The sequence below is a fragment of the Melopsittacus undulatus genome, unplaced genomic scaffold, assembly GCF_012275295.1.
Source record: "Melopsittacus undulatus isolate bMelUnd1 unplaced genomic scaffold, bMelUnd1.mat.Z mat_scaffold_697_arrow_ctg1, whole genome shotgun sequence".
NCBI lineage: Eukaryota > Metazoa > Chordata > Aves > Psittaciformes > Psittaculidae > Melopsittacus > Melopsittacus undulatus.
In genome coordinates, this window is record NW_022994523.1 from 12216 (window position 1) to 39929 (window position 27714).

General features: G+C 41.1%; 1 protein-coding gene across 1 annotated transcript; it reads right to left on the minus strand.

Moving 5' to 3' along the window:
• On the minus strand, nt 1-27587 carry LOC117438839 (hematopoietic prostaglandin D synthase-like). The gene is made up of 6 exons (XM_034074224.1): nt 27535-27587; nt 16071-16212; nt 6718-6810; nt 4065-4174; nt 835-933; nt 1-168 (listed from the first exon to the last, which is right to left on the minus strand). The coding sequence occupies exons 2-6, from the start codon at nt 16201-16203 to the stop codon at nt 1-3; spliced, it is 603 nt and encodes a 200-aa protein (XP_033930115.1). The 5' UTR covers nt 16204-16212; nt 27535-27587.
• Between the last annotated feature and the right edge of the window lie 127 nt (nt 27588-27714).

Consider the following 27714-nt stretch of genomic DNA (forward strand, 5'->3'; position numbering starts at 1 on the left):
CTAATCTACATTATAGTTGGGCCTTTTCTGGATCCAGGCTGCAATGGCTGGAAGTGCTTGCACTCTGTCCCTGAGAGCCAGCAGCCTGGGGTAGTTGTCTGCCAGGTCAGGTTTGCAGGACAGAAGTGTCGTACTGCACACATCCCAGTAGAAATCTGCCCATGTTACCTGGTGGAAACAGGAGAGAAAGCAGTAATTTTAGTTGGTAATCTCAAAAGATGTAACTGCTACTGACAGTATCAGTAAACTGCAAAAATGAAACATGGACTGAGCTGGTTTGTGTAAGGGCTTTTTTAAGCCTATGATTATAGAATGTGTAATTAGGTTGTAGTGCAAAGCTTGATTTAAGTAAAAAGTGGTTGAATAAAGCCCTTGTTACGAATACTACTTGCATTGCAATATTAATCTTCCTTGCTGAAACTGTGCTGCAGGGAAGTGTTTTGATTAGTTTCTGAGCAGTTTTGGGTAAAAAAGTGGTTTACATTTTCACAGAGTTATTTCCATATTGTCCTATAAACTGGTCAATGATTGTAAGTGAGGTTCTAAACTCCCATCTGTTTTGACTAGTACCAAAATATTTATAATGTTTTTTGTCAACATACTTCTAAACTGGTTTAGAAAATGCAGATCCTAGTCCTGGTTTGCCTCACTTCTCTAATAGTACAGAAAACAGTTTTCACTTTGCAATTGAGTGACTGATGGTAATAGCAAAGAGTTACAAGAGTGAGGAGAATTGTTTCATGGGCTGGCTTGAAACCCAGACATACAACAATAGTCAATGCATTTATTTTTCTGGCAACCTGATTGGAATAGAGAAATGAAAACTATACTTACAGACTTCCCTACCAGCCAGGTGTTATTCCCTAAGAAAGTATCCAAGTCTTTCAGTAACTCGGGTGCTTTGTTCGTGAGGATATTATCAAATGCTTGTTTCTGGGGGATGAACAAAACACAAAGATGCACAACAATGCAGAAGGATAGCAGTCCACAAAATTGAATTTTTGGGGTTTCTTACTTGTCAAAAAGAAAGCTGACACCTGAAAAGGGGGTCAATGAAATTGTTTGGTCTGACCCAAACTTCGGAGGATGGCCAGTTCTCTTTGGAAGAAGGAATGTGTTAACATCCAAGTCAGGATTAATACAGCAAACTGCAATTATTTAAGGTAAGTAAAGAAATACAGAGGATACACTTGGATACATGCAATGGGGCACTGTAGAACTTAGGAAAGCTGAAGTAATTGCCCATGAAGTGGCTTAGATGCCCAAAACACAGCATTTGTGGCTCACTTGAGCCATGACTTAAGCCTCAATTGCTCCTTTATTGCACAGCTGAGAGCTCCTGGATGCTGAGACACAAGGTGTGGTCTGATGCTCCTCATTTACCTATGCTAACAGCCACCCAGCTGCATCAAGATGGGAGCCCTGCCATAGATATGGGAAGAATCCATCTATAAAACAGACTCTCAATGTCTCATGGTCTTTTTGGGGACTCTTGGATGCTATGCTTTCTAGTGCACAGGGTCTCAGATTTCCAGAATCCCTTAAGCTCAGTCTTTGTGTGCTGTCAGATGCTGGTCAGTTATCAGCCATTCTCATGTGAGATGTAGAACCTGGGTTTTGAGCTTTTGCTGGGTTTATCTTTGGACTTTGCTGTTAGCAGGTTATTCTGCTTTTTTTATCTTCACAGCAATGAGATTTGAGATGGTTAAAATATGTTTTTAAAGGCTGAAGTCTGCACTGAAGGGTATGGACCTTATTACTTCTATGTTAATGGATGAAGCATGAGGTTGTGTATGGTGGTGTTTCTCTGTTAGCTGTTCCTCACAGCAGGAAGTTTTAAGGCTAATTTAAAAGGTTAGCTGTTTCTTTTAGAGAGGGAAACTGGTTAATCCCAGTAAATTCTACTGGTAATTTTAATGCTAGTACTTCTAGTAAATGCACCATCCCTGGCAGCGTTCAAGGCCAGATTGGACAGAGCCTTGGGTGACATGGTCTAGTGTGAAGTGTCACTTGCCTCAGGCGTGATCATGATGATAATGACCTCTCCCAGCTACAGAAGTATGCAGTCAACCAGTGACAGTGACGGGGACAGGACCAGGATCCATCTTCTAGAGTGGCAGGACCTCTTGTTTCAACCCTGGAGCTCTCCAGTAAGGCATAACAACGCTATTGCAGGGCCAGCTATAGTTTTGTATGAGGGGTGTAGGTGAAGGGAAACTCTGTCTCTGGCACCAAGGGAGCTTCCACAGGCAGCATCCACCTCTGCCCCCTTTACCTTGCTTGGTTTTCTCTTTTCTGCTGGCCGGGTAGCATAATGCATTCTTTCATCTTTCTCTGAGGGATGTGTGTTCCGTAAACACTTGTCCTGGAGAGTTTTTCTGACTCGTGTGTGTAAATTACTTCTATCAGTCTTTATAAGACGGGACTTCTACCACAAGGTGGTAGCAGTGGATCCGGGAGGAAAGAGGGAGAACAGCTAACATCGGGGAAAATCAGCTCCCAGCAAGTAAGCTTCTTGATCTTCCTCGGTCCGGAAACACTTGCATGCATACGTGCATACAGGCATATAAGGGCTTCATGAGAACTCTCTCCTCTTTTAAATTAGCCAGTGGTGACATGGTCTGGGTCATTATTTTGGAGAACTGCTTCACCGTGAGCTGGGACACACGCAAGGGTTACAATGGGAGTTTCCCTGTAAAGGAGTAGCAATAGGGCTGCTTCTACACTAGCACGTTAGCAATAGTGTGGTTGTTCCTAAATGATTAAAAATCATGAGTCAGGCTCCTCTCCCCATATTAGGAAACTTCAGGAAAGCACTAGGAAATTAAGCATTTCTTATTTTTGAACACTAAACCCTCTGAATACTCTCACATTTTCACCTGCAAGATTTCATAGCACTTCATATTGTTTCATTATTTATTATTGGTTTGCGGCAACATTTTGTGGCTTCTGAAATCACAGAATGGTTTGGTTTAGAAGGGACCTTAAAACTCATCCAGTTAGAACCCTCTGCCATGGGCAGGGTCACATTCCACTAGAGCAGGCTGCTCAAAGCCCCGTCCAACCTGGCCTTGAACACTGCCAGGGATGGGGCAGCCACAGCTTCTCCGGGCAACCTGTGCCAGCACCTCAGCACCCTTATAGCGAAGAATTTTTCTCTAATATCTAACCTAAATCTACCCTTAACTTTGAAGAAATGGAATGCAGCTGCACCCACAGCAAATGATGGGACCTATTGTTATGCTTTCCTAAAAGGGTCAAGTAATCTGCTCAGGTCAGAGCCATTGTAATGCAGGAGTTAACTCACCCATCATCCTCTTCCCCCAGCAGCTGGTCTGCATGCTTTCACTGGGGCTGTAGTGAGAGAAACTGGACTGATGTCAAAAAACAACCCCAAATGCTGTAGGACTTGCCTGTAACTGTGTGTTGAAGCAGCTGTGGCAGCATGTTAGCCTGGTCTCAGTATATGCAGAGGTACTGCATAGGACCAATGAGGGACCACAGGGGTCTGACAAGCAAGGCTGCAGCTACAGTGAGGGAAGTGGTACCTCCCCTCTTTAGCAGTACCCATTGCTCGTAATTGAAAAGCATTTGTCCCTGGCAGCTGATATTATTGAAGACTGATACTTATTAAAATTCCATAAGAAATCAAGGTGCAGAAGCACAGAAAGAAGATGGGCTGGGGCTGTAATCTTCTTGAGTTAGCAGAAAGAGAAATATTCAATCGTAGTCTGTCTGCAACATGATACAGGTATTGCATGGTGTTGGCTGGGGTTGTATCCGGTCTTTCCCCTTTGAAGTGCAGTTTGATGTATGCACATATGGCACCCTTGATGGCCTCATTTCCACCAAAGGTGGAAAAAAATCTGAAGGAGAAGTGGGAGGGAGCAGAAGGCCTTGGCTGGATTATCCTTAAGGAAGAAATACAGAGCTCCTCCAGCTCTGCTTTGATGAGATGAGGTGATGGATGCAGTGGTTGACACATGCAGTGTCTCCAGAGGAGATGGTCAGGTATGGAGTCATGCCCTATGTGTTATTTTTGTTTAAGCTAGTGATTGTCTTACTCTCACGTCCTGGTTTTTCTCTGCCCAAGGGAACAGTGTCATGAAATCATCAATGGTGTCCACAATGGCATCAGCAAGTGCCTGTTCCACAGGTGTCTGACCTGCCAGACCTGTGGGAAGCAAGCATATGAAGGGAGGTTGGCGGCAGCATCAACAGGAATTTCTGATACCTCAAAGGTAAACTCTCTTCTTTGTGAACATTTCCATATATATATATGCTCTCTAGAGGCCATTTGATGCTAACAACATGCATCTGACCCCTTGCTTCCAGATGGAATCTCATCTACCCTTGCTCTTTTCCCCCCTCCAGCCTCATACAGCCTTCCATGGTAGTGAGTTTTCATCACCTGAACCCCTAGCCGGACTCCTGCTTCTTCATCTTCTCTGCCTTCAATTATGCCAGCACGTTCAGTGAGGCTTAGCACTAATTCCTTTCTGTTAATCTTTCCCTGTCCCAGCTTTCAATGTCCTTCTCCATCTCATGGTCTTTCCCTCTTGGTCAATACAATTTCCTGCTTCTGTGAAAGTCCGCTTCCCTTTCCCTCTCTCCTGCTGATTCAGCCCCATTTAGAATCTTCTTGTTACACCCTGCTTGCTTTTGATCACTTCCTTGTGATCAGACAGCTTAGCCTGACTTTGTCTTGTTTATAAATCTGGTTTCCTCCCTTTTCCTGTGGCTTGCCTACAGTCCTCTTAATGCTGCTACTTTTCTCCCGCACTCTCTTTTCACAGACCTGTGCTCATGCTTTTACCTCTGTGCACATGCAGGTCATCTTTCTCCTCTTCTCTAAGACTCACTTGGAAGCTCTGTGTTTCCCATAAACCATATACCCATCCTTTTCCAAGTCATCTCCTGTATTGAAACAATATGCTCTTGAAGGTGAGAAGTGTGCTTCCCCTTTGGGGCATCAAATCCCATGAGCCTTCAGTAAAGAGTTGTTGTTGATGGGCACTGAAAAATGATATTTCTTAATTTTAAGGCATTGGTGACATGTACGCAGACTTAATGGCAGGACTAGCAAGTTTGACTATGAAGCTGAAGAGACTTCTTGCCCTTTCCATGCATGCTCTTTGTCTTGCCATAGCTGACAGTGTGACCAACACTGTCAGACTAGAGTGGTCTGAATGTGCTCCAGAACCCTGGGTTTTGTGGCTGTTGAAACATAAGGGGAATGCCTAAGTCAGAAATCAGACTGAAAAAAGAGCACAGGTCCAGATCAGCATCCTGCCAGGAGGTAGGGAAGAAGGCAGCATGAGTGGAAGACAGGCTTTCCCATCCATTTCTATTACCATGTGGATGTTCATCATTCTCTTCTCTTGCAAGTGGTAGATTGTATCAGGGATGGAGGAAACCAGCAGGAGCACAGCATTGCAGGCTGGCTGTGCCCTGAAGAATAACTCTGTGCACTTCTGCTTGTTTCCTTAATTGCAAAATGTGGGATATTTTGATAGGTGGGTTGTGTCTCTTTGCTCAGAGTATGAAAAAGTAGGATAGTACTCACTTCCCAGCCCCAGTCAGCAGTTTGCTGACGTTCAGCACACCATGAACACATCTGCCTTCAGCCAGGCCAGTTTTGCAGATGGTTTTGAATGACAGCTTGCTGACCTAAAGCAAGCCCTGACTACTCTCTTCGGTTACTTGCATTAGTAAGTCTTATATCACCTTATCTACCCAGTCGAGTACTTCCCTAACATGTAAGTATTTAAAGATACAAGTGATGTCACCATCCGATCTAATCTCTCTGCCAGCTCAGAATTGCTGCCTAAATCTGCTTCAGAGTGCTCTGTCTGCTGACTGTGATCATCTCTAATGCTTCCAAACCTCCTCCTCCTGCACTCTCTGGTTAGCCTGGCAGCTCAAAGTTTAACTTCAGGGGAAACTGCCCAAAAGCCTCAGGGAAGCCACAGGTTCCTGCTTTGTGTTGTTCAGTGACACATGAATAAAACTCATTGTCTGGAGGAGTAAGCCCACACCCCAGGTATTATATGCAGAGGAAACTCAATCATACCTAAGGGGGATTTCTGAGTTCTTCTGTAGGCACTTTACACACAGTGCAGATACGGAGCTGAGCTACCTGAGTTTGATTCTGAACAGCACAGCATTTCACAATATGGATTGTTACTTTGAACCTTGTCTGTTTTTTTACTTTCTGCATGACCTTTGAGTGACTTCAAACTCTGTCACACAGCATCCTAACAATGTGCCTTGCTCTACTTCTTCTTTCTGACCTTGGAACTGCGAGGGGATGTAGCCCGAGGTCTCATCAGGATTACAACAGCAGCCCCAACCCAGTGAGCAAAATTGGCATCAAATAATGGTAAGGAAGGCCATTGAATATGGGCATGCTACCACACAGTGCTTTTTAAAACCATCACTCTTTGAGTGGCACCTCTAAAAGCATCCTATGTGATATGTTGCTTTTCTGTGGTTAGCATTTGGTGCTGACAAACTAAAGATGCAACAACAATCTGATAACTATTAGCTGTTTGTGCCTGGGAAAAGCCCTAGTACCATTATTGCCACATTGGTGTTGACTTCTACTTGGTTGAGCTTGCCAAGCTGTTGGTTTTGTTTTTGCTTTTGTGAGTGTATTTTTCCTGAGGCTTTAAAGGTGGGTGCAAAACAGAGCAAGAAAATAGTCAAATGTGTTACCTGATTCTCTGGCAAGGTATCTTGCTATGGCCAGGCTCTGGTGAATGGTAACTCCGTCTACTTCCAGAATGGGGATTTTGCCGAATGGGATAGCTTGGAGGAGAAAGCAAAAAGGAAAAAACAACCAAAAGTTAAATCACAGCCTTTAATGGTGGAAGTCTGTAATAGCTGCACTTCTACCACTTAAGCCCTGTTATAGCACTTAACAGTATTTCTGTATGGAAATGCATGGACTGAAAAGAACTAAGGTTGAAGATATAATCAGATTACACTGTAAGAAGGCAGCTATAGAGTAAAAACCAAGTACTGTGTTTCCTATTTCCTAGGCTTGTGCTGTAAAGGCTGAATGTGCCCCTACATATCCAAAATTCTTTGTTCAGGGAAACTTTTCAGTAGAATCTTGGTTTTTCCTTCACTTCCCTGCTTTTTCCTCCCCAGGAGAGTGACTGCTAAGGTTAAGCAAAGTACTACTGAAGATTTGCATGATCCAGATGGGGTATGAAGACTGGGTAAAGACTACAGAGGTGCTTTTTCATTTACACTTGTTTTAAATTCAGCAGCAGTCATTCAGAGAAGTTATCTGTATTTTAACACTTACATTGTGACATTTCACTTGACAGTCATCACCAAGAGACAAACACATCCTCCATACTGAACCACAAATGTTAAGATACTCAAATTTAATTGACTTGGCTTGGATGGGGAAGTCATGGGGGAGAAGCCTCATAGAGAAGAAGCCTCCATATTTCAAGATTAGGGGGAGACAAACTAAGCGGCTGTCATGGATAGCTGTTAAGATCATGGATATCTGTAAGAGAGTTTGAGATAAGAAATCAATCATACTTTTCAGTTATTAATTTAGTAGCATAATGTACATGAAAACTTGGACTGCTGTTTTGCTACACTACGGAGAAGCTGCTGGCATGATACCAAATGGGGCTGGAACATGAGAGCAAAGCTTAAGCTAGGAAGAGCTGTAGTGTTTAGGGCAGTGAAATCGCTCATGGGACCCTGGTGCTGCTTACCAGAGGAACTTTAAATCTCTGCATTTCAAGGAATGTTATTTCATAAATTCCAAGTATGTGACTGCAAGTGCTGGTCACAGCCTAATGCTTTGTACCTGGTTTTCATCTGGATTACTTTATGTATGCTCATCTTAAGACTGTAAAAGGACAGTAGCAGAAAAATGAGCATGTTGACCATTGGAAACTTGCAAAGCACTTTCCAAGAGAACTTGGTGTTGTCTTATGGGACAGATGGAATGACACTTCTACTCCCTGAGTGGTTTTTAGTTCTTAATGAAAGGTAATAAATAATGAAGCCTCATGTATTTGTGTTGTGTTTAGAAAGCTGACTTAATCAATGATGAACAGTGCCACGTGGCTCTGTCATTTAGCATGCTGTGTGTGAATCACATCAGTTACAAAATCTTAGATGTCTAATCTGTATCTGCAAAATGAATTTGGCAGCTGCATAAGACATCCAGGTCTTCTTTGTGCAATTTTTTTCCCCTTGCATCTGAACACACTACTCAGGGTACCTTTTATCCCTCTTAAGTTTAGCACACTGTGAAGATTAAATTTTGATACTGATGACTAGAAGAAGCAAGTGAGCTCAAGGAGCGTTAGCTGCTGTACCCCGGGAGAAAATGTGTACTGCTACTTGTTATTGAAATGATAATAGACATGTTGCACAGAAGACTTCATATGTTTATTATCTAGCGAGTAGCAAGGCCCTGGTAAGTCCATGTATTGCTTCACTGAGAATCCAGAGAGAAAATGATGCATTGCTGAAGGCTAAACTGAAAAGCTTTCTGGTTGTGAAAATGAGAAGAGCCTTGGTTCTGTGCTGTGGATTAATGGTGCAGAGTGCCCTGAGCATCACTGCCTCCAAAGCCACAGAGCTGTGACGGAACATTTGGTTATGCAGGGTACCAGCACATCTTTCAAGCAAGTGTGAGTAGAGGGGATGAGAGCGTGCATGGCTGCTGGAGGTTCCAGCATGGCAGCCTACAGCCACCATCAGATCCCCAGACCACACGGGGCTGTATACCAGTGTCTGACAAGAGGTAACAGCAAAAGTGCATGCAGCTCGGGAGCAATAGCAGCTGCCCCTGACAGAGTTAACCAGCCTTTTCAGAGGCCCCCGTAGGAGTGCCACAGACTGATGCAGCTTTGGCTAGGTCAACTAAGCCAGTGACTAAGCCAGCCTCTGTGGCAATAACTGTCTAAATGACGATTGATGCTTGGGAAACTATGGTTGCTTCATCTAGAAACTGAATAGAACATTTCTGCTGTGTTTACATACAGGGGAAAATCTAAAAGCCACAACTCTGATGTTTCACTTTATCAGTTGCAACAAGGAAAATGAAAGATGGTTTATTTGTATAGATATATTACTTCTTAAGAAACCTTTACAGCAAAAGGAGGGAGGCATCTTCTTGACAGTTGAGGAATATGGATTAAGGTGTGAAAGGCAGCTGGGTTGCAGAGTGGTTGTAAACTCTCATATTCTGTTTCTCAGGAATCTGACCATTTCTGGATTCACTTTTTTTTTCCTAGTAGTTGACAGAATTAAAGAGAATTGCTACTCATTCCTTGGAAACTTGAGTAGTGCCTACAAAATGCTTCTTCCTCAGTGCTGAGCTACTTTCATTAAGATCTTGTTACTCTTTCCTGGAAAAGAAACTGAATTTACAGTTAAAAATACAAATAGAGCTTTGCTTTGTGTGCATTACAAATATTCATATACTTGCATGATTCTTAATGCAAGTATAGGATTAATAAATGAGAGCGTATTTTATTGCACATTGTCCCATGTGACTTAAATGTCCAAAAGGCATTATGCTTTGATTTATAATGAAGCTTGGGGTTTTTTTTTTTGCTAAGAGGCAGCATATCTATAGCCATCATTACTAAACAATGGATTATCTTAAGCATAAGAAATGGTAAATGGGAGATCTTGCTTCCTTTCTTGTGTGTTCAGAATGCCATTTGATTTTTTTCTTATAAAGAAAAGGAGGAAAAAATTTGATTTGAACATAAGCTAGTGCTTATGCACACTTGTGCTGTGCAGGTCATTGTAAAAATCATTGTTTCTTCTTGGGTTCAGGGTGTGCTGTTCTTGCATACCAGAAAGCACAGCAGATACCCAGCCTGCTTTACAGCTGAAGCAAATATCAAAGAACAGTCTAGGAGCAGAAAATATTTATAGTACATCTCTTCTCTCTTGGGCAAAAAGATATAATGGCTTATAAAGCTGAATTTTCAGTCTGGAAAAGATAGGGAAGGGGAGAAATCTCTTTGCCTTTGAAGCTTTATTATCCAAACTTCATGTATCAAGACCAAAGGTTTTAGTAACCTGCAGTGAAGTATCTCTTTGCTCTTGTAACTCATAGAACCATAGAATAGCTAGACTTGGAAAGGACCTTAAGGTCATCTAGTTCCAACCCCCTGCCGTGGGCAGGGACACCTCACACTAAACCATGTCACCCAAGGCCTCATCCAAAAGAACAACATCCTATATTGATAAATTCATAGCAAAACCAGAAGATTAATTGATTCCCTATGAAAACTTGAGACTTCCTTTGCCAAGTGGAGGAGGGTGGATTTGTATCACACAGTTCATCCTAAGGCAGGATGCGAAGAGCCTTCAGGATGGATGGGTGCAGTTTGATTGCTGGAGGCAAGGTCAGGGTTTAACAAACTACCTCAATGTGACCTGTAGACACCTTGCCTGTAGCCCATTTCTTGAAGTGTGACAAAATCCACAGCCATCTACACAAGGGCTCCTTGTGCACAACAGAAAACCATCTGTCTGTACATAAGTTTGAGCTGTGTTACCCTTAAACTCATCGATATAGGCTTCTGTGGCTTGCTTTGAGTCTCCTGTGGTGCTTTTCACCCCAGCTCTGTTCATTGATAGCATATGTTCAAAAAACCTCTGGGCATGGCCAAATGTGCCATGTGTATAGGCATTGTATCAGAACTGCTAATTTTTACATGGTTTTGACAAAAGAGACAGATTGCGTGACTCCAGATGAGCAAAGCATACAGGTTCCTTCCTGCCAGGCTCCTGCTTTAGGCAAGCAAGTGAAAGAAGTGCCACACGAAACTGGAATGTGAGAGGGATCTCAACTGGGGAGAATGAGGTTGTGGGGGCAAGTCATGAAACAACATGTATCAGAAAGCAATCATGAATGAACAGTTAAGTCAGAGTAGTGCAGATTGGAAGGACATGCATGTCACTTGGCTAGTTTTCCTTTAATCTTGGTCGGTTAGAGGGCTGCTTTGTGCTTGTGTCAGTTTATAGCCTTGTGTATCCATATGGATGTCATTTCCATGCTTTTCAAAACAATGTTGTCTTGCAGAGTTTCTGACTCCCACTTGAGCAAATGTATTTTAAGGAAAACTAGAAAAATCTTGCTGTCATCGTACAAACAGCATCATTTCTCAGGCATGCACGAAATACGTGACCTTTCCCTTTCAGTTTCTTATTGCTTTGCTGCTCCTCTGAACTAGAAGGTGCTACAAATGCATGTTGATTTCCAGATTTAGATTGAAAACTCACTGAAGAGAGGAACAGGGTTTTTAACAAGAATGCTGTTTGGATAACTAAAGTTAGTTATCCAAAAAAGTTAGTTATCTCCTTCAAATTGAACTTCATGAGCAAACTCTTACTTTTCCTGTTATCTTGGTTATTCATTGGTTTTAACATTGAATGCTGGCATGAAATCTGCACAGGTTTTACACTGTCCATGAAGAAAACATTGACACAGAGAGTGAGCATAAGTCATCGGACCAATTTGCAGTTTCTCTTCTCATTTTAGGAAGGACCCATTGAAGGACCTGTGAGGTGTTCAGGATTTGGATTAATTCCTTTTTAAGCTACTTTAGTTTTGGTTGGCTTTTGTGAATAAAACTGTGATGTTTATATGGTCTGCTGGATGCTGAGCAGGGGAGATTAGGCCCAATGTACGTTAAAAGCAAGGACACCTGTGTAAATTGCCTCCATCCCATTAAGTCCCTAAGGGCTCTGATAATTGTTCCCATCCTGGCATGCCTATAGGTTCTCACTAGTGTTGTTCAGGCCTTCCCTTTGGCTATGAGCTCCTTGCTCATCCTCCTGGGCATGACTCAGTGGATGGTGCTCATGTGGGCCAGTTTATTCTTCAGGGACAGGGAGGGGAAACACAACACAGCTGTGCATAGTTTTGTCCTAGCCTGGTAGCTAAGCTGGTGGGCTGCTGGCGTGAAGAAACTAGCACTTGGTGCTGTGCTATGCTTCTCCCTGCTGTCCTCCCCTAGCCAGTGAGGAGCCCCTATGCAGGTACAATTTTAGTTTTCTCCTTCCCTTGGCTCTTTCTTCCTTTTCCACTCAACTTCATTCTTCTTCTTCTTCTCATCTCCGTTCTTTCCTCCGCACACTTGTTCTGACTCAGCTTTGCTTCCAGAAGTGAGTTTAGGTTCCCCTGTTTCCCTCAAGCTGACCCATCCTTTCCCATACTGCCTCCTGCCTCTACTGAAACCATCCACAACCTTGATGCTAAGCAGTCTGTGTGTAAGCATTTAACTGTTCCCCAAAACCTGAAGAATTAATGGTTTTGCTTAGATGGATGCAGTAGTCAAAGTGGGTCAAAGATAAGGGAAAAGAAATGTCACAGCCATGCTTTTCTTGCTATGATGTCTCTGCCTAAACAAGTTCTCCTTTTGCCTTGAAAATTATCAGTAACTGCTTTTCCTTTTCATTCATATTTAATTGGATCATGAGGAACAAATACAAGAAAAAGCCAAAACAAACAACAAAACATATCGCACTCTTCTGTCTAGGTCAAAATTAAACTTTCAGCAGCTGCAACTCTGATTTCTACTTTATTTATCGATGTTATGTGATACATTTATTTTCTGGTTCATATGGTATGATGATTTGGCTGGGAGGTGATATTTGTTGCAAAGCCTTACTTTAGTTTGTGAAAATCAATGAAGCAAACCTACCCTCTGTGCAGAGACCTGACTCCTCATATACTTAGGCAAATTTGAATTCTCTGGTTTGTTCCCTTAGTATCTCATAAAACATGAAAAGCTCTCCTTGTCCAGACTTCTGCCATAAGTAATTTTTATTTTATCCTTTTTCATCATATTTGAAGTTATAAAATAGAGGGACATTACATTGTACTTGCAGAGTCTAAAGTCAGAACTGGGTTTAGATCTTTCATAGTCAAGTGTGTAAATGCAAACATGGTGTATGCACATGTGCATAGCAATCTGTCAGATATTTCTTGCTCTCACTTCAATATATAATTATGTAATTAGTTTAATTATTTGGACCAATGTTTAATTATTTTTGAGGGTTGCAAAATAAGTGGTGTACCAAACTGTTATTACATTAGCTGCCTCTACATCAAATACAGCTGTAATTCCCCTTATCATGGCTAAACACCTTTTTGTTTCCACCAAAATAAGACTGGCTGGAATCTGCTACTTTACTCCTTTTCTGTCTGAAGTAAACCCAGTCCAGGCAAAAATGGGGAAAAAAAGCCTGATCTTCAAAAAAGATCTGAATGCAGAATATGAATGCTAGTAGTATAGAAGATCTCTCAGCAGAGTGAACTATGCTTCTGGTATGTGCAATGGCTTGGGTAGATTCCCTCATTTCATATCTGCCGTCGAACACAACAGTAATTTAAGGTTTTGTTTGGCAAGGGTCCTGCTATCTGCTTTCCTGAGGACTGGCTTTTTCCTTTTCAGCCGCTGAAGCACATTTTGACAATTCAGGGTAGTAGGGAATGCAAGTGGTTTGTTTCCTTTACAGGGCATGGTTCATCTCTGCTGCATGCAATATTGTTGTGGTATTAAGACACAAACCCTATACAGCCTAGTCCCTAGCTAGGAGGTAACCATTTCTTGTGTTGAGTCATAGACTGGCGAGTCAATGTTTAGGTATCTTAAACTAGGGAAGTGTCTGTTGCTTGTCTTGTACAGTGTAAGGCTGTTTACTAGGAAGCCCTATTGCTACCTTTATTCAGACTTTTGCTGAATGATTTTCCTATGGGAGATTACTTTGTCTGGAAATACCATGACTAATGATTGCTTCACAAAGGAGGAGACAGTCGTCAGTTAGTTGATCTCCAGGCGATTTCCTTAGCAGCATTACGTTGTTAATCATGCAAACAAGATATCTTTACTCTTGTTTTAGTTGAGGAACCTCTTAACTTGCATGCTGTCTGCAGTGCGGATGCCACTGGTGGCAAATGCTACCATTACATTAGTGCTTGAGCTAGAATTCAGAGAGCCTTCCAGAAACAGAAATTAGCATCCTGGTATGAGATGTAACAGCATTTTCAGGCATGCATCCAGCTATTTCTTTGTAGGTGTATATTTTCCAGGTCAATTAGTAGAATACATTCCAGTTCCCATCCACTGACTGCCTGGGAGTCTACAAAAGCCTGAAATTCAAAGAACTCTTAGGCCAACATAAATTTTGCACAGATGATTTCACAAACCTGAGAGCAGCAGCTCCCACAATTTACGAAACTCCTTATCTGCTTTGGCATTTCACCTCGGGATCAGCCCCTGTGAAAGGCCATTATGCAGAGAAAATGAAAAATCTCACTTAACCCTTGGTAAACCTGCTAACAAGCTGTTCACTCCACAGAAAGAGGAACAAAGACCCCAAGGGTTAAATGACTTATCCAACACTCATTAATGCAGCATATACATCTACAAACTGTGTGTCTTAGTATTTCTAGGGTGCCTCTGCTCCCAGCATTTTCCTAGCTATACTCTGTAGTGAAAAGTGCTGTACATACAAAGCTTCACTGGGAGGTTTATGATGTGAGAACATAGGAAGTGTTTTTGCACTGGCTCAGATGTTAGGGACATCAATATTCAAAAGAGAGATGCAATACCTTCTCCTTGTCTGACAGATCTGCTGTTAGAACATCTTGTCCTGGGATATTAATGCCTCTGTAGCCTTTAAGTGACTATGTATGCTTTGCCTTTTTAATTTGTCTTACTTAAAAATCAGTATGTAAAACTCCACATAGAATTGTACTTTGCTAATATTATCTGAACCTTGGTTCAGAATCTAAATTTCTGTGTGTATATGTGTGAATAGTTAAGTATGAATAAGGTCTATGTAGAGCTCCCCTTAGCTCACTTTCACAAGTGAATTCTTGATCTCACTTTTAGTTTCTACCCTGCTTCCCTGAGAACTGCAGTGGGAGAGTAATAAGCTATACCACATGGTCAACAGGCTTAAGCTCTTACAAAGAAGAGTTTTCTGAAGTCAGTCATCCCTCATTGAAAAATAATACCCTGTTTTCACTGCTTCATTTACACTCCTCTCTGTGGATTGTGAGCCAGTGCTTTCCAGATTTGGCATCATGGGCGGCTTCAGCTGCCACCTGGAGAGCAGAGGTGCTTGAGTATTTGTCATTCAGGTCACTGTGAACATTATGGGAAAAGACCAAATTTAACTGCACCCTACAAGAATTTGGTAGCCCACTGGGTGGGCTTATTAAACAATGTGAAAACCTATCAAGACACAATGCTTGATTAACAGAAATCACCTTGTGCATTACTTGTGTCTTTTCCTCAAACTAAAGGATCTTCATTCTGGATGTGAAAAGTCACAGCCTGTTAGTAAAATACAGGTCAAATCCATGAAATTAAGGCACAGATAGCTCTGTTTTCATATTCTCAGTCTCCAAACTCAATCTGCTTAATTTGAACTGAGGCTCATTTAATGAACAGAAATAACAAATAGCTTTAATAGCTGGGGAGAGGTTACTTTGGCTAAAAAACATGAAATGAATGGGGTATAGCAGCATGCAGAAGTACTCTCAGAAGGTCTGGTAGGGCTTGTTCTTAGGAACAATTGTTTTCTAGCACCTCTTTTGACCCTTTGTTTTCTCTTCGCTGTATTGACTTCTTTCTTTGTTTTCTATCATCACTTCCTCTCTCTGAAGACCTTTCTGGTTGCAAAGGGGTGTCCTTGGCACTTATTTCCAAAAACCAAGGTGCAGGCTTCAGTGTGTTATTTCAGAACAAATCCTCCTAAGTAGCTGAGAAAATTAGCGTGCATCTGGTTAGCTTTAGACAGACAAAGCTGAACTGAATTGATAAGCAGTAAAAGCCCAGCCGGTTGACAGCTGATTGTCTAAAGATTTGGATCTGGACTTGTGTGGGAGCATCAGAAATGACATTTGTCTGTGTAGACAATAAAATGCCCATATAATTAATTAAAGAAAGGAATTACATGTATTTCTGCTCATGAAACATATAAGAACCTCTTCATTTGCTATGCTTTTTGACAGCATTTGTGCTTTGGGCATAAGATGTCATGCTACTTACTTGGTTTGATTTTGGGCCAGTCTGCTGCTTCTATCCTGTGGTCTTCATACTTCTTGCCTGAGTAAGCAAACAGGTAGCGGCTGATTTCTGCTCGTCCTCGCAGATTGAAGTATGTCAGCTTGTACTGAGGCATGCTGGATCCCTAGAAAGGAAGGCACCATGTTGTTTTAGAAATGAGTAACTCAATTCCTATTTGCAAAAGTGCACCGTATGCTTGTTTTTGAGACACATGCTTGTACAATGCAAAGGACATATTACAGGAAGACATCATGTGTTGTGCTTTGCAATCATTGCGTTAGTCACACCTTTTTGTTCTGCATTTGTCAACCACAATATTCGGACGTGGACAATGGCAGTTAAACCTGCAGTTCCTCCTTGTGTATCTCCAGAAAGATGGTTTGAATTTTTTAACATATTAAGAACTTTCAGTTTTCTTTTATTTTTCTTGTGACTCCAAATTTGGGCCATTTTTATAAAGTTTTTCAGAGAGCAAATCTGAAATCACAATTAACAGAAAATAGCTGTTGTCTTGAGTAGCAATTTTGCTCAAGCCTGCTTTGTTCAGCCTCTATTGCTTACAGAGATCTTCATCCAAGACCAAATCATAGGAATTGCCAAACTGTTGTGAATTTTCTCATTAACTATTACCCTAGTTGCATAGGCAATCAGCCCAAGTTATTTTAGAAGAGAAAATTGATTTGAAAAGCAGTCAGCATGGTTGCTTTGGAGAAATGGTCATCAAATTCTCAGTTTCTTGTATAGAAGCCAAAAGAAAACCTGAAATGACTTTGCTAGGTTTTCATATGATTTTTTTCCCCTATAGTTCTAGTTAGGACTCATCTAACAGGAAAGCTCTATTTGGCTCTTGGTGTAACAAGCAACAAAAGAAAATGTTAATGAGTTTGATTGTACAATAACAATGATGCAGGAAAGATAAACAGCTATGTCTTCTTTAAATCAAAGTAGACTTTTAAACTCTGCACACAGAGCACCTTAACTAGGGAGATCTATGAGCTCAGCTGAGATGTAAATGTACTGTCTAAAGGAAACTAAAACAACCATCCACCTCCTCACTGAAAGCACAACCCTGTCTCCTTTTGGTCTTAAAGTAGACCTTGCATGTCGTTTACCATCTTTTTATATCCATCAGATTCAGAGTGTTAGTAATAAAGCACGCAACACAGATCATCAGCTCCAGGAAAGAAAGGGAACTTTTTTGATGAGTAAGTGCTACTACGTAACCTTGCAATAGAAACAACCCCCTATTTAGTCATCTTGCCTTTGAAAACATATGCTTGAGGGCAGATATATCATCAGCTTTCACTTTAGAGGGAGAGGCTTTTTGTTCAGAAACTGAAAAAGTTTGCACTTAACTCTTGCTGACAAGAGCAAACTGCCTTTGCCACTTACTCCCCAAAAGTCAAAACATCAACTTCCCATCCTCAGAGTGGCAAAGGCAAAAAAAGAAATATCTACAGCAAATGAATACACTGGAGGCTGCTTAATTCAGAATGAAAGTTACCTGTTCCCCTACCACACACAGCAGGGTCAGAGGAGATTAGTAAATGGAGATTTTTCACAGCTGATAGCCCAGCAGAGAAGCAGAACTAAACTACCCATGGAGAGATCTACAGATACTTCAAAACAAGGACATCACTACAATTATTATTTTTCCTTTTTCTTTAAAGTCAAGCAAGTGCATTCCTTTGCACCATATAAAAAAGGGAAGCCACAGGCAAAATTAGTTACATTAGGATGTGATTTTTTTCTAGATGTATTAGCCACCAGTCTGTGTATTGCTTGGTAAACAGTTTGCAGATTACAAGTGTAACTCTTCCTATCTCTAAAGAGAGAATTTTTGCAATTCCAAATTTTTCAAGCAAGTTTTAGCTAAGCGGCGAAACTTTGTTATTCCATTTTCAAATTCGGTGCCCAGATTTATTGCTATTTATGTTTTATTGTATGATAAAACTATGTATTATTATACTTTATTTATACAGGATGAGTTTGGATTATATGTCTACAAAGCTAATGTTAGAAGAGAGGATGAGTTTGCAGATTTTTTTTTCCCACCATTCATCCCTGTTTCTGACTTTGGTCATCTGAGAGCAAGGAATGGCATTTTAAAAGCATGTGTTATCTGAGGTTCAGTTTAGACATGACTTAATGATTTGGGAGTCAAAGGGAGAAAAAACCCCCACTTGGTTGTTACTTTTAATTTTTCTTTAGAGGCAAGCAAGTACTACTGATTCAATTTGCATTTGGAGAGGATATGACCTTTAACATGCAGAACCCACAGTGTGTGCTTTCCTTCTTTGACAAACAGCCATAGAAGTTCATTAGCAGAGAGCTGTTGACAGCTGAAAGGCATTTAGAAGCACAAAAATAAAAGGTCTCAAGGTAGAAGCATAAGGAAGGCAGTGAACAGCTACATCCACAGGGGGCTGGAGGTGAGTGAAGTGTAACATTTCTGGTGGTGAGTGTTTTGAAAGAGTCTAATTCTTACTGTGGAAGAACTTTGTATATAAAGACATGTATAATCAGGAGTAGTGAGATGATGTAAAGAAAAGGGAATTTTGGCTGAAGATCAGGAGGTCTTTTTGGCTGTTGTAGTAGACGGTGGAATATTTTGGTCTGTCAAGGAAGCAGTGGGAACTATTGTTTGAAACTTTTAAAGCAAAGCTAAACAGATTTCTAATGAATACACCATAAAGAGTAATCAAACATTTGCAGCGCTGATGCACATTTAAGCTTATGGATTTTTTTTTTCTGTCTGTGAACAAAAAAGTCCTACGGGGGGTTTACCAAAAATACTTGACATTTGAAAGGTCTCTATAGCTTTATTGTAAGCGTGTTTTTGTAAATGTTTGTAGGTTTTATTTTTTATTTGTATTTATTGTGAAATGTCAGGAGTAGCGCTTCCTAAACAGTTACAGATACTTTTCTAAATGAAAGAAAGGGTTGTGTTGGGAACAGCTTTTGGCCAAACATTCAAATTCAGTTGGTGTTTTTTTCTTTATGCCCTTTTACTTTGTTTCCCAGTGTGTTTTGTAAAAGAATGGATCATGAGGAACAAATTAAATCCGTTTTAAAAACATCCAAAATCATTAAATAATTGAAAAAGGTCACTTCTAGGGGAAAAAAAAAGAATCTATTCTGAGACTTTGAGTTTGTGCTTTAGGGATTTTTGGGGGGGAGACCTGTGGGAATCTCAGCCCCAATTTCATGACATAGTCCCAATTTTATGACATACTACTTTCAAAGCAGTGAACTCAACTAATCTAAATTTGCTATTAAATTAGCTTTAATACTTTAAAGTTGTTGACCTGCTTAGCTGATTTTCTAGCTTTTCTCTGCAGCTTTCTTAAAGCCAGCTTAACTGGCTTTAACATACCTTTAAACAGAAGATTAGTGGATCTTGTGACTTAATTCAACTTTTGGAGCCCCTCTGTGACAAAATCAAAAAGGAAAAGAGAAGGTAAAATATGTGTAAAAGGTGGCACCCTCTGTGTCATTAATGAGTCAAAATTCCGGTTGAAGTTACAAGTGTCTCAGACCTCTTAGAACAGATTTCAAATCATTTCTGTTCATATCTTTACGGAGGTACTATGTAACCTGCTGCGTTCAGGATACTTTCATCAATTTCAAATCAATTTGAAAACTTTAAGCAAGATTAGGGTGAAAAAACAGAGCCCAGGAAGGGACCAGCCTCATTCTCTGAGAACTAAAATGCTGAATTTCAGATAGCACTAATGCAGAAGAGAAAAAGCACTGGCAGACTGGAAACTGTATGAATGCACCAGGACAATATAGAAGCAAACAGTCCTGGTGCCTGCAAGTTGTGCAATACTTTCGCTTTCACTGGATGACAGTGTATGCGTCCCTGCTCTGTTTTAAAGGGTAAATCACAAGTGCACTGCCTGTATTTTGCTTCCTCAAGATGAGTTTATGGTGTGTGCCCAGTGCAACTGGAGCACGCTGCTTCTGCCAGACGGTGTGCAATTCTGCATTCCCAGCCCAAGTCTTTGTCCCATGAAAACTGGACTTTGTAGACGAGCAGGGTTTGTTTCTGCTTTGGAAAATCCAGCCTTCAAAGTAATACATGGAAATATTACTCAGGCTAATAACAGACACTGAAACCTGGATGCAGGTACTCAGTCCGTGAATTCAGAAAACAAAAGAAGAAGAAAGCAAAAGGCAGGACTTTATTTAATTTTCTTGGATAAGGTTATTAATATTTGAGGAAACAGGCAGCAGAGAGCTTTTCCCTGAGCTGGGAGCAAAGGAGGAGAAACCAGCTAATTTGAGCTATTTGTTCACATCCATCCAAAGTCTGACAAATGACCCTGTGATTCAAAGTCCCTTTTAATTGTACCTTGCACTGTGAGAGATTAAGGGTTTCCTTGCCTTAAGGTTTCATCATTGACAGAAGATTTAAAAAATCCTAAATTTTTCCTCTAGGAAGCAAGACCAGTAGGGTTGGGTTAGGGATCATTTGTGTGTCCGTAAAAATCTGGAACTCGAGCTGTCTGCCTGGAAGAGATGATGCATAATGCTGTATGTGTACTTTTTTAATATGGAATGTCAGGGTTCTTCATTAATTTAGGAGTCACTTATGGAAAGCACTGCACCTAGAACCTGACACAGTGTTGCCTTGGCCATGAGCCTGCCTGAAAAGGGGAGCTGAAGGTCTTGGCTACCTAGTGTCATAATCCTCACTTAAATTGCAGCCGGACCAAAATGTGGGCCTTGAGGGAGCTCCGTTTCCTTTCCTTGTGCTAATACAGCTTTGGGCTGCATCCGTAAACTTGGGGCCTGTGGTTGGCAACCAGGAGAATATGCTGGACCTTTGGATCTCCTGGTGGAAATCCAGTGCTTGCTGTAGGGCCTTTTCTGATGAGAAAGGTGAAAAAGTCCCTCCAAGGACTAGTGACTGATGATCCGGGCAATAGATACCTCTGTGGATCTTATTACAAGATTCAGCTGTCTTACCAGTTTGGAGTGTTTGGGTTGCTGGAGCTGATGTTATACTATTGTTTTATAAAATCATGAAAATGGAATGTATAATAACAGTTCATCTTCCACTCACATACTCTTACTGCCAAGAAGCATCCTGCTTTATGAAGTGTGAAACAGAGTTCATGCCCTCTCTAAGCAATAATCTAGCCAAAGCTGAAAAGCCTGGAGAATATTTCTTTTGTTTTTGTTCTTAGTGCTGCTTTTAAAGCAGTTGCTGTTTCTATACAAGGTGTTTCTGCAAAGTTTGCCTGGAAATTTGTTGAGTAGGTTTGAAAAAGATGCATACCCAACAGCCTGAGCTGGGTATCATGCTTGGGTGGAGAGGGAGCTGCAAGTTGAGGCAATTCATGTATTTACTCATCTATTCCTGTGATGTCCTCGAGGTACCATGCCACCTATGTGGCTTGAAGGTCTTACAACCAGTATCAGCTGAAGATCAATGGGGACACTGGCATTTCAGAGGGAAAATTATTCCTTGTCTTCCTTACTCCCAGTCATAGGGCCTGGTAGTGTTAAAGTCCATTAGGAAGCTCATTTTAGAAAGGGAAAGAAGTTGGCTGCTGTAGGAGTTGTTTTTTAATTTGTATATACAGACAGAAGAGTCTTTACACATTACAGGAGAGCTTTTCCTTAGGCTATTAGCTCAGGATTTTTGATTCTGATCCTTAGGGATTGGGGAGAGTTGTGTTACTTTACATAGTACCAAAGAGAAAATTTTAACCAGGAGACTTATTTTGTCTTATTTGACCTGAGACACATTAGGAATATAAAGTTCCATTTTGCCTGTCTTGCTTATTGTCTTTCTCGGATATGTGAATTACTCATGCCTGGAAAGCCAAGTGTTGAAGCAGATTTCTCCTTCCTCAGTTAAAAAAAACAACAAAACAACACACGTTTCCCTGTCCAAGTGAGTCTTCCTGACTTCACTGTTTAAAATTTTCAGTTTTCAGAGGAAGGAAGTGAAAGACAAGATTTAAATAGTTATAGTAGGAGACAAGTGAAAGAAAAGCTTCCACAGCCATAACTTTGTGCAACTTGCCGTTTTGGCAAGCTAGGAAAGACAGAAAGTGTCAATGTCCAATATTTCTTCCTTTCTATTTAACTAACCTAACCTAACGGTCAGAAAGGTTTGGGAAAGGCATGCTTAGTCATCTTTTCCTGCTTGAGCAATGTCAAAAAGGGCTGCTGGAAGCAGCCTTGCCCTGTTTGCAGGGCATGGTCCAGCTCTTGTGACTGCTGATCAAATCGGTTACTGCAGGAGCATTAGATTTTTTTCTCTGGGATGAAAAGTTACTCTGTCTAAAGTGTCTCTGTGTTTAGATTTTATATCTAACTTCAGGGCTGAAATTCAACACAGAAATAGCCTCCTATTGGCCATTTTTGGGGAGAAAAGAGTTTGATGTTAAGAAATACATCCATATCAACAAGAACTAGCCATGTGCTTGCTGTTGCACCCTTCTGATTCCTCGCTTTTAAAGAAGGTTGGTGGCTGCCAGGTGATGGCACTGGCTTAGTCCAAGCAGTTCATCTGGATGTAAGTAACACTAAGACAAATAACTTTTGCAGTTCCCTGGTAAGAAATAAGAGATATAGTAGGTATGTTATGTGGTATAGTCTCTGAATAGGGTAGCTGGTGACTTTGGGATTCTCATTAAGAAACAGAATTGAAGAATCAAGATGGTGCTTTCTTTTGCACAGCAAAAAGTAGAAAGGCTTATTTTCCCTTTCTCAAGCATAACCTTCTTTTAACTTGGAGTAAAAAATATCAGAGGCTTAAGAGATATTTTCAGCCTTTGAAAACAAAAAATGATTTTTTTTTTTCTTTTGTTTTGCAAAAAAAAAAAGTTTCTATTAATTCTGTTTTTATTGAAGAAAATAAGAAATGTTCTTCCCCCCTTTTGGGGGGAGATGGTTTGGATTAATGGAAGACTTCAAATCATCCAGCAGAAGATTTCCAAAGCAGTCTGTGTTTTGACAGCAAATAAATTGAAAAGCTTTAGTAATTCTATCTAATTCCTGTCAGCTCTCAGTCTGAGATAAACTTTTTATGAAAAACAATGTTCTCTTTTTCCTGCTTTGCCCCAGTTATAGAACATCAGTATTTTAATTTGATCCCTTCCTTTTCTATGCCAGATAACAGTCTGGACCTTGGAGAGGAAAGAGAAAAAAATCTGCATTCCCTTTTCTGTTTAATACACAAATAATCTGAAGTAAATGCTTATGCAATTTGCTGCAGGGTTGAGTTTTGAAATAACAGATCTCAAATGTAATGGTTGTGGCCTGATACTTCTAAGCATGATTTTCAAGATTAGATATGTGCATGGCTTAAAGCATGTATATGGGGGTTTTAGTGGGATTTTGCATGTCTTTACCCAGTTGTTTGCAACCTGTGGTGCAAATCAATCTCCTAACATGAGAAGAGGTTTTCATGAAATTGCTGTGGATTACTGAGAGGTGTTAATGATATGAGTATGATAAGTGACCTGATGAGTAAGCTCTGATGGATGAGCAGGGCCTTTTGAAAGCCCGATCTGTGAATGTGTGGGTTTAAAAAAGAGGGTGTGGAGACCTGAGAGCAATTATCTCGGAGCTATAGAAAAATCCTTAGAGAAGACAGGGGGAAAAAACACATCTGGTCGAAAGAGGAGGATTAGAAATTGACTTATTCCAAGAGAGGTTTTTGAAGGTGAGAGTCCATTGTGCCTGGACAGTGAATGGGTGGTTGCTGTCAAGACTGTTGTGGGAAGCACACCAGGGTCATTTGGGTTTCTTCAGGCTGACTTCAGAGCTGCTGCTCTTCATGTGAATGCCCCTCAGGCAGCTGCAGTCAAAACGACAAGGATTCAGACATTTGCAGTCCACCCCAGTCATTTGAACTGAATAAGCAAGGGAGAGCTTTCATGTCAGCAGGGACAAGGAGGCAGAGAGGCCGTGACAGGCAGGGCTTTGCTGGTCTGCCTTGCGTGCCAGGCTCTTCCATTTAGGGCCTGAGCATCTGTGATGACTTTGCTCTCTCTCTGATCCTCAGTCTTTTGATTTGCAGCTACTTGGCCTTAGTTTTATGTAAATAACTTTTACAGTTGTTCTGTGCCGCCTCCCAAGCTGCAGTGAACTTCAAATGAATAAATTGCGCACCTCAGCCTGTGAAATACTGGTAAATAAAATGCAAAAGGAGAGATCTCAGGAAAGATGCAGACTAAGGAGCAGTTAGGATAACATTTCAGGAGAGACTATTTAAGTCTTTTATTTTCTCATAGATGTTTTAAGAACTCCCTGAAGCATTTTGTGGTAGAACAAAAGCCTAAATAATCTTAACTCTTGACAACACCAGTCGTTCCCATAAAACTCATGTCTTGCATCTGCCTCTGTAGTCTTCAGATAAACTGGCACCACCTCACAATATTCCTCCAAAGCAGAGAATGCAGCTGTGAGTGACTTTGCTGGGTGTTAAGTGGCTGCTGGTTTTGCCAACTTGCACCTTTCCTTGGATGTGAAAAAAAATAGCTTTTTTTCCTATCTCATCTCAGCCATGTGCATGTGTGTATGTACACGGGGGAATACAAACACTAAATCCTTCCCCCTGTTAGTCTAAACTACTTTGCTCTGAACTGTTGCATGTTGTGAGTCTGCTGTACAACTTTCCACAAATATGCAAAATTACAGACATGAAAGAAAAAGAATTAGGTGGGTTTTTCAGCACAACATGTGTTCCCTGTCACCAGAGCAAGGCAAGGTGGTGTTCACTTTGCAGAGTTCTCCAGCATCACATATTCCTGATGTCCTCCTACTCTGCCCTGGGGTGCCTGGTGCATGCCACTCTGCCCAGGAGCAGCAGCAGCACAGTGGGCTGTGGCACAGATCTCATGTGTTTTCAGGTATTTTGAAGTTGTTTTCACAGCCAGAGCGAGCCTGAGGAGACCCAGGACCTCACTAAAGTGCACTTCAGACATAACCAGTTGAATTGAGGGTACTAGCACCGCAAAGTGTGGGCCTACAGCCCTGAGCACAACCTGGCTAGAAGCCTGGGGAGTGCCTAGATTTGGCCATAAGTAGTAAACGTCCAAGATCCCCTCACCTACGGGTACAGACTGCTTGGTATGTAAAGCCATAACCTATGTGTCCATACTTAAGACAAAAGTACTTTTTGAGCACCAGTTTACAGCACATTTTGCCTTTGCTTATGGAAACACTAGGCAGACTCTGGCTGCAGGGCAGTGCCCATTGCTGTGGGCTTCCCACTCTGCCCCAGAGTACACTGGCACACACACAGAAAATGCGTGTTTACCTGAGGCATACAGTTACAGAGGCCAGTCTCTGGTGTCCCATATTTGTTCTTTCTTGTTGTCAAACATCAAACCATCTTTTCTGAATACCTTTCTTTGTTCTCCTCTCTTTGCCGCCTGTTACCCACATCTGAAGTGTAGATGTATCTGTCTGGTATCACTGAATGTCCCTGTTTTCTCTCCTATCCCACTTCATGCTCATGCTTTACAGAGTCATTCCAGCAAAGTTTTTAGTTACTTTTGAAGAAGTGCAAAATAAAGGTTGTTTGGTTTTGGCTTTATTTTTTTTCTCCCCTTGTTCATTGGTCTAGTTTATTTTATTAGAGTTTTAATAGGTTGGCTCCAGATAAGCGAGGTTCTCCAACATGATGGCACTTTAAAATATATATGTGGGATTTGGCAGATCCTTTTTGTTTTTTCTTCTCACCCTGCCCCTCCTTGGACTAGTTGACAAAAGGGTAAAAATCACCTGAGATTTGCAGCATATATGCTGATGTGAATAAGTAAAGCTTTTAGTGGCATGGGAGGCCACTTGCTAAGCCAACACCAGCAATACGTCAGTGGCTCCTAGGCAGTGTAATTACTTGCTAGTGAGATTTTGATCAAAGGTATTTTGAAAGTGAGCACTGTCTTCAATTACTTCTGCTTTCTAACTGCTTAAAAGAAGGTGATGTATGGCAGACAGCAACTAGAAGTCTTAAAAGAAAACCCCTAGAGCAGCAGAGTATGTTTTTCAGTGGCACAGATATGTGCTGCATTGAAGGTGGCTGGTTAACCTGCTTGCATGTACACAAAACCCACAAGTCTAAGAATTGCTTTGTGTATTTTTGGTTTAAAATTTTGAGAGCTTCAGTCTTATTTCTACCCAAACAGATTTAATTGTGTGTCTGGGTGTGCGTGCATCTGCAGCATGGACTCATTCACACTATGTATGCATCTTTAGGGAGAGGTGGATTCTGTTTGGATTAAAGAAAGCAAAAGAATAAACAAAAGTAAGCTTACAAAAGACCTCTGCATCTATTGCAACTTTTGAGTATGAAAGAACCAGTGTTTATGAGCAGTTCTAAAGAGCATAGAAGTCCAGAGAAAATACTTTATAGCTGTGGTTTGTTTGCTTGGATAGTTTGAAATGAGCAGTGAATAGAAGATGGCTTTTAACAGATAGGTGCACAGGAAGATTATGCACACAGGCAAATGGTGGCAGCTAGAATTTAAAAGTAAAAATCATGACCAGTTACTCAGAATACCATTTTGCAGTAAAAGGCAAAAATCAACAGCAAAAAAACGCTGTGTTTTGGTAAAGAAAAAATGGAGCAAGCAGAAGCAGACTCAGGAGGTTTCCCTCTATAGGATAATGGTGGGAATTAGGACAAGAATATGTTAATCTGTTGGTGAACCAAATGACAGGAATTTAGAAAATGGACAGAACAGCACATAAAAATGACCTGGAGGAATTGGTTGGTGCTGCTTAATATAAATCTAATTCCTCTGACATTAGCCTAGATTCAGCTTGGTTATGTAAGTGAATGTATATAAGTCAGCCTTTACGTCTAATAGACTATTGCTTTGAAATGGTTTTTCACTGAAAACTCCCTGCAGAATGCCAGGAGCTTCCCCACACCAATTGCTATGCTGATGAGGTTGTCTTTTTGGAAAGTGTCTCTCTGACATGTACCCTGATTATCAAAGCAGCTCAGTACTGATAGCATCAGGCACTGGTGAGAAATGGGTCTTGCTGTAACAACAGACGAATGATCTATATTTTTGCCTCTAGAAAAGCAGTTCATAATCTATGAAGTCTGATCTTAACAGTGCATGTGATTGTACAGATGTCTTAAGTACAGCAGGCACTTTAAAGATGCCTGTAAGTAGCAAAGAACGTACACAGATGGGGTACTTGAGTTACACCTACAGCTACTGTGTAGAGCTCATGGTTATCCCTCTTTATGTCAGTAGCACTAGTGTGTTGAATAAACCAAACAAAACTCTAAAAATTAAACACTCTCAGTACTTGTTCTACACGTAGCACAGTTGGAAGAGACTAACCCCCATGCAGCTGGTGTGTAACAGCAGCCCTAGGGAGGGCAGAATAGCATTAGAAGAAGAAAAGAGAAAGAGAGGAGCTAGGCTGTTGCAGTAAGCAAAGCTGAAACAGAACTCACTTTGGTGCAGTGATACGTGGTCCCTTCCTCAGTGCACAGGAATCCCTCTGAGTGCTGGCCCCGGTGGAAAAGACTCATATATACTGTTTATTAATATGCAAACCACTCCCCGTGACATGCTATCATGACTCCCTCTCTACCCCTCTCACATGCACAGACACACACAAAGCAAATGCATCA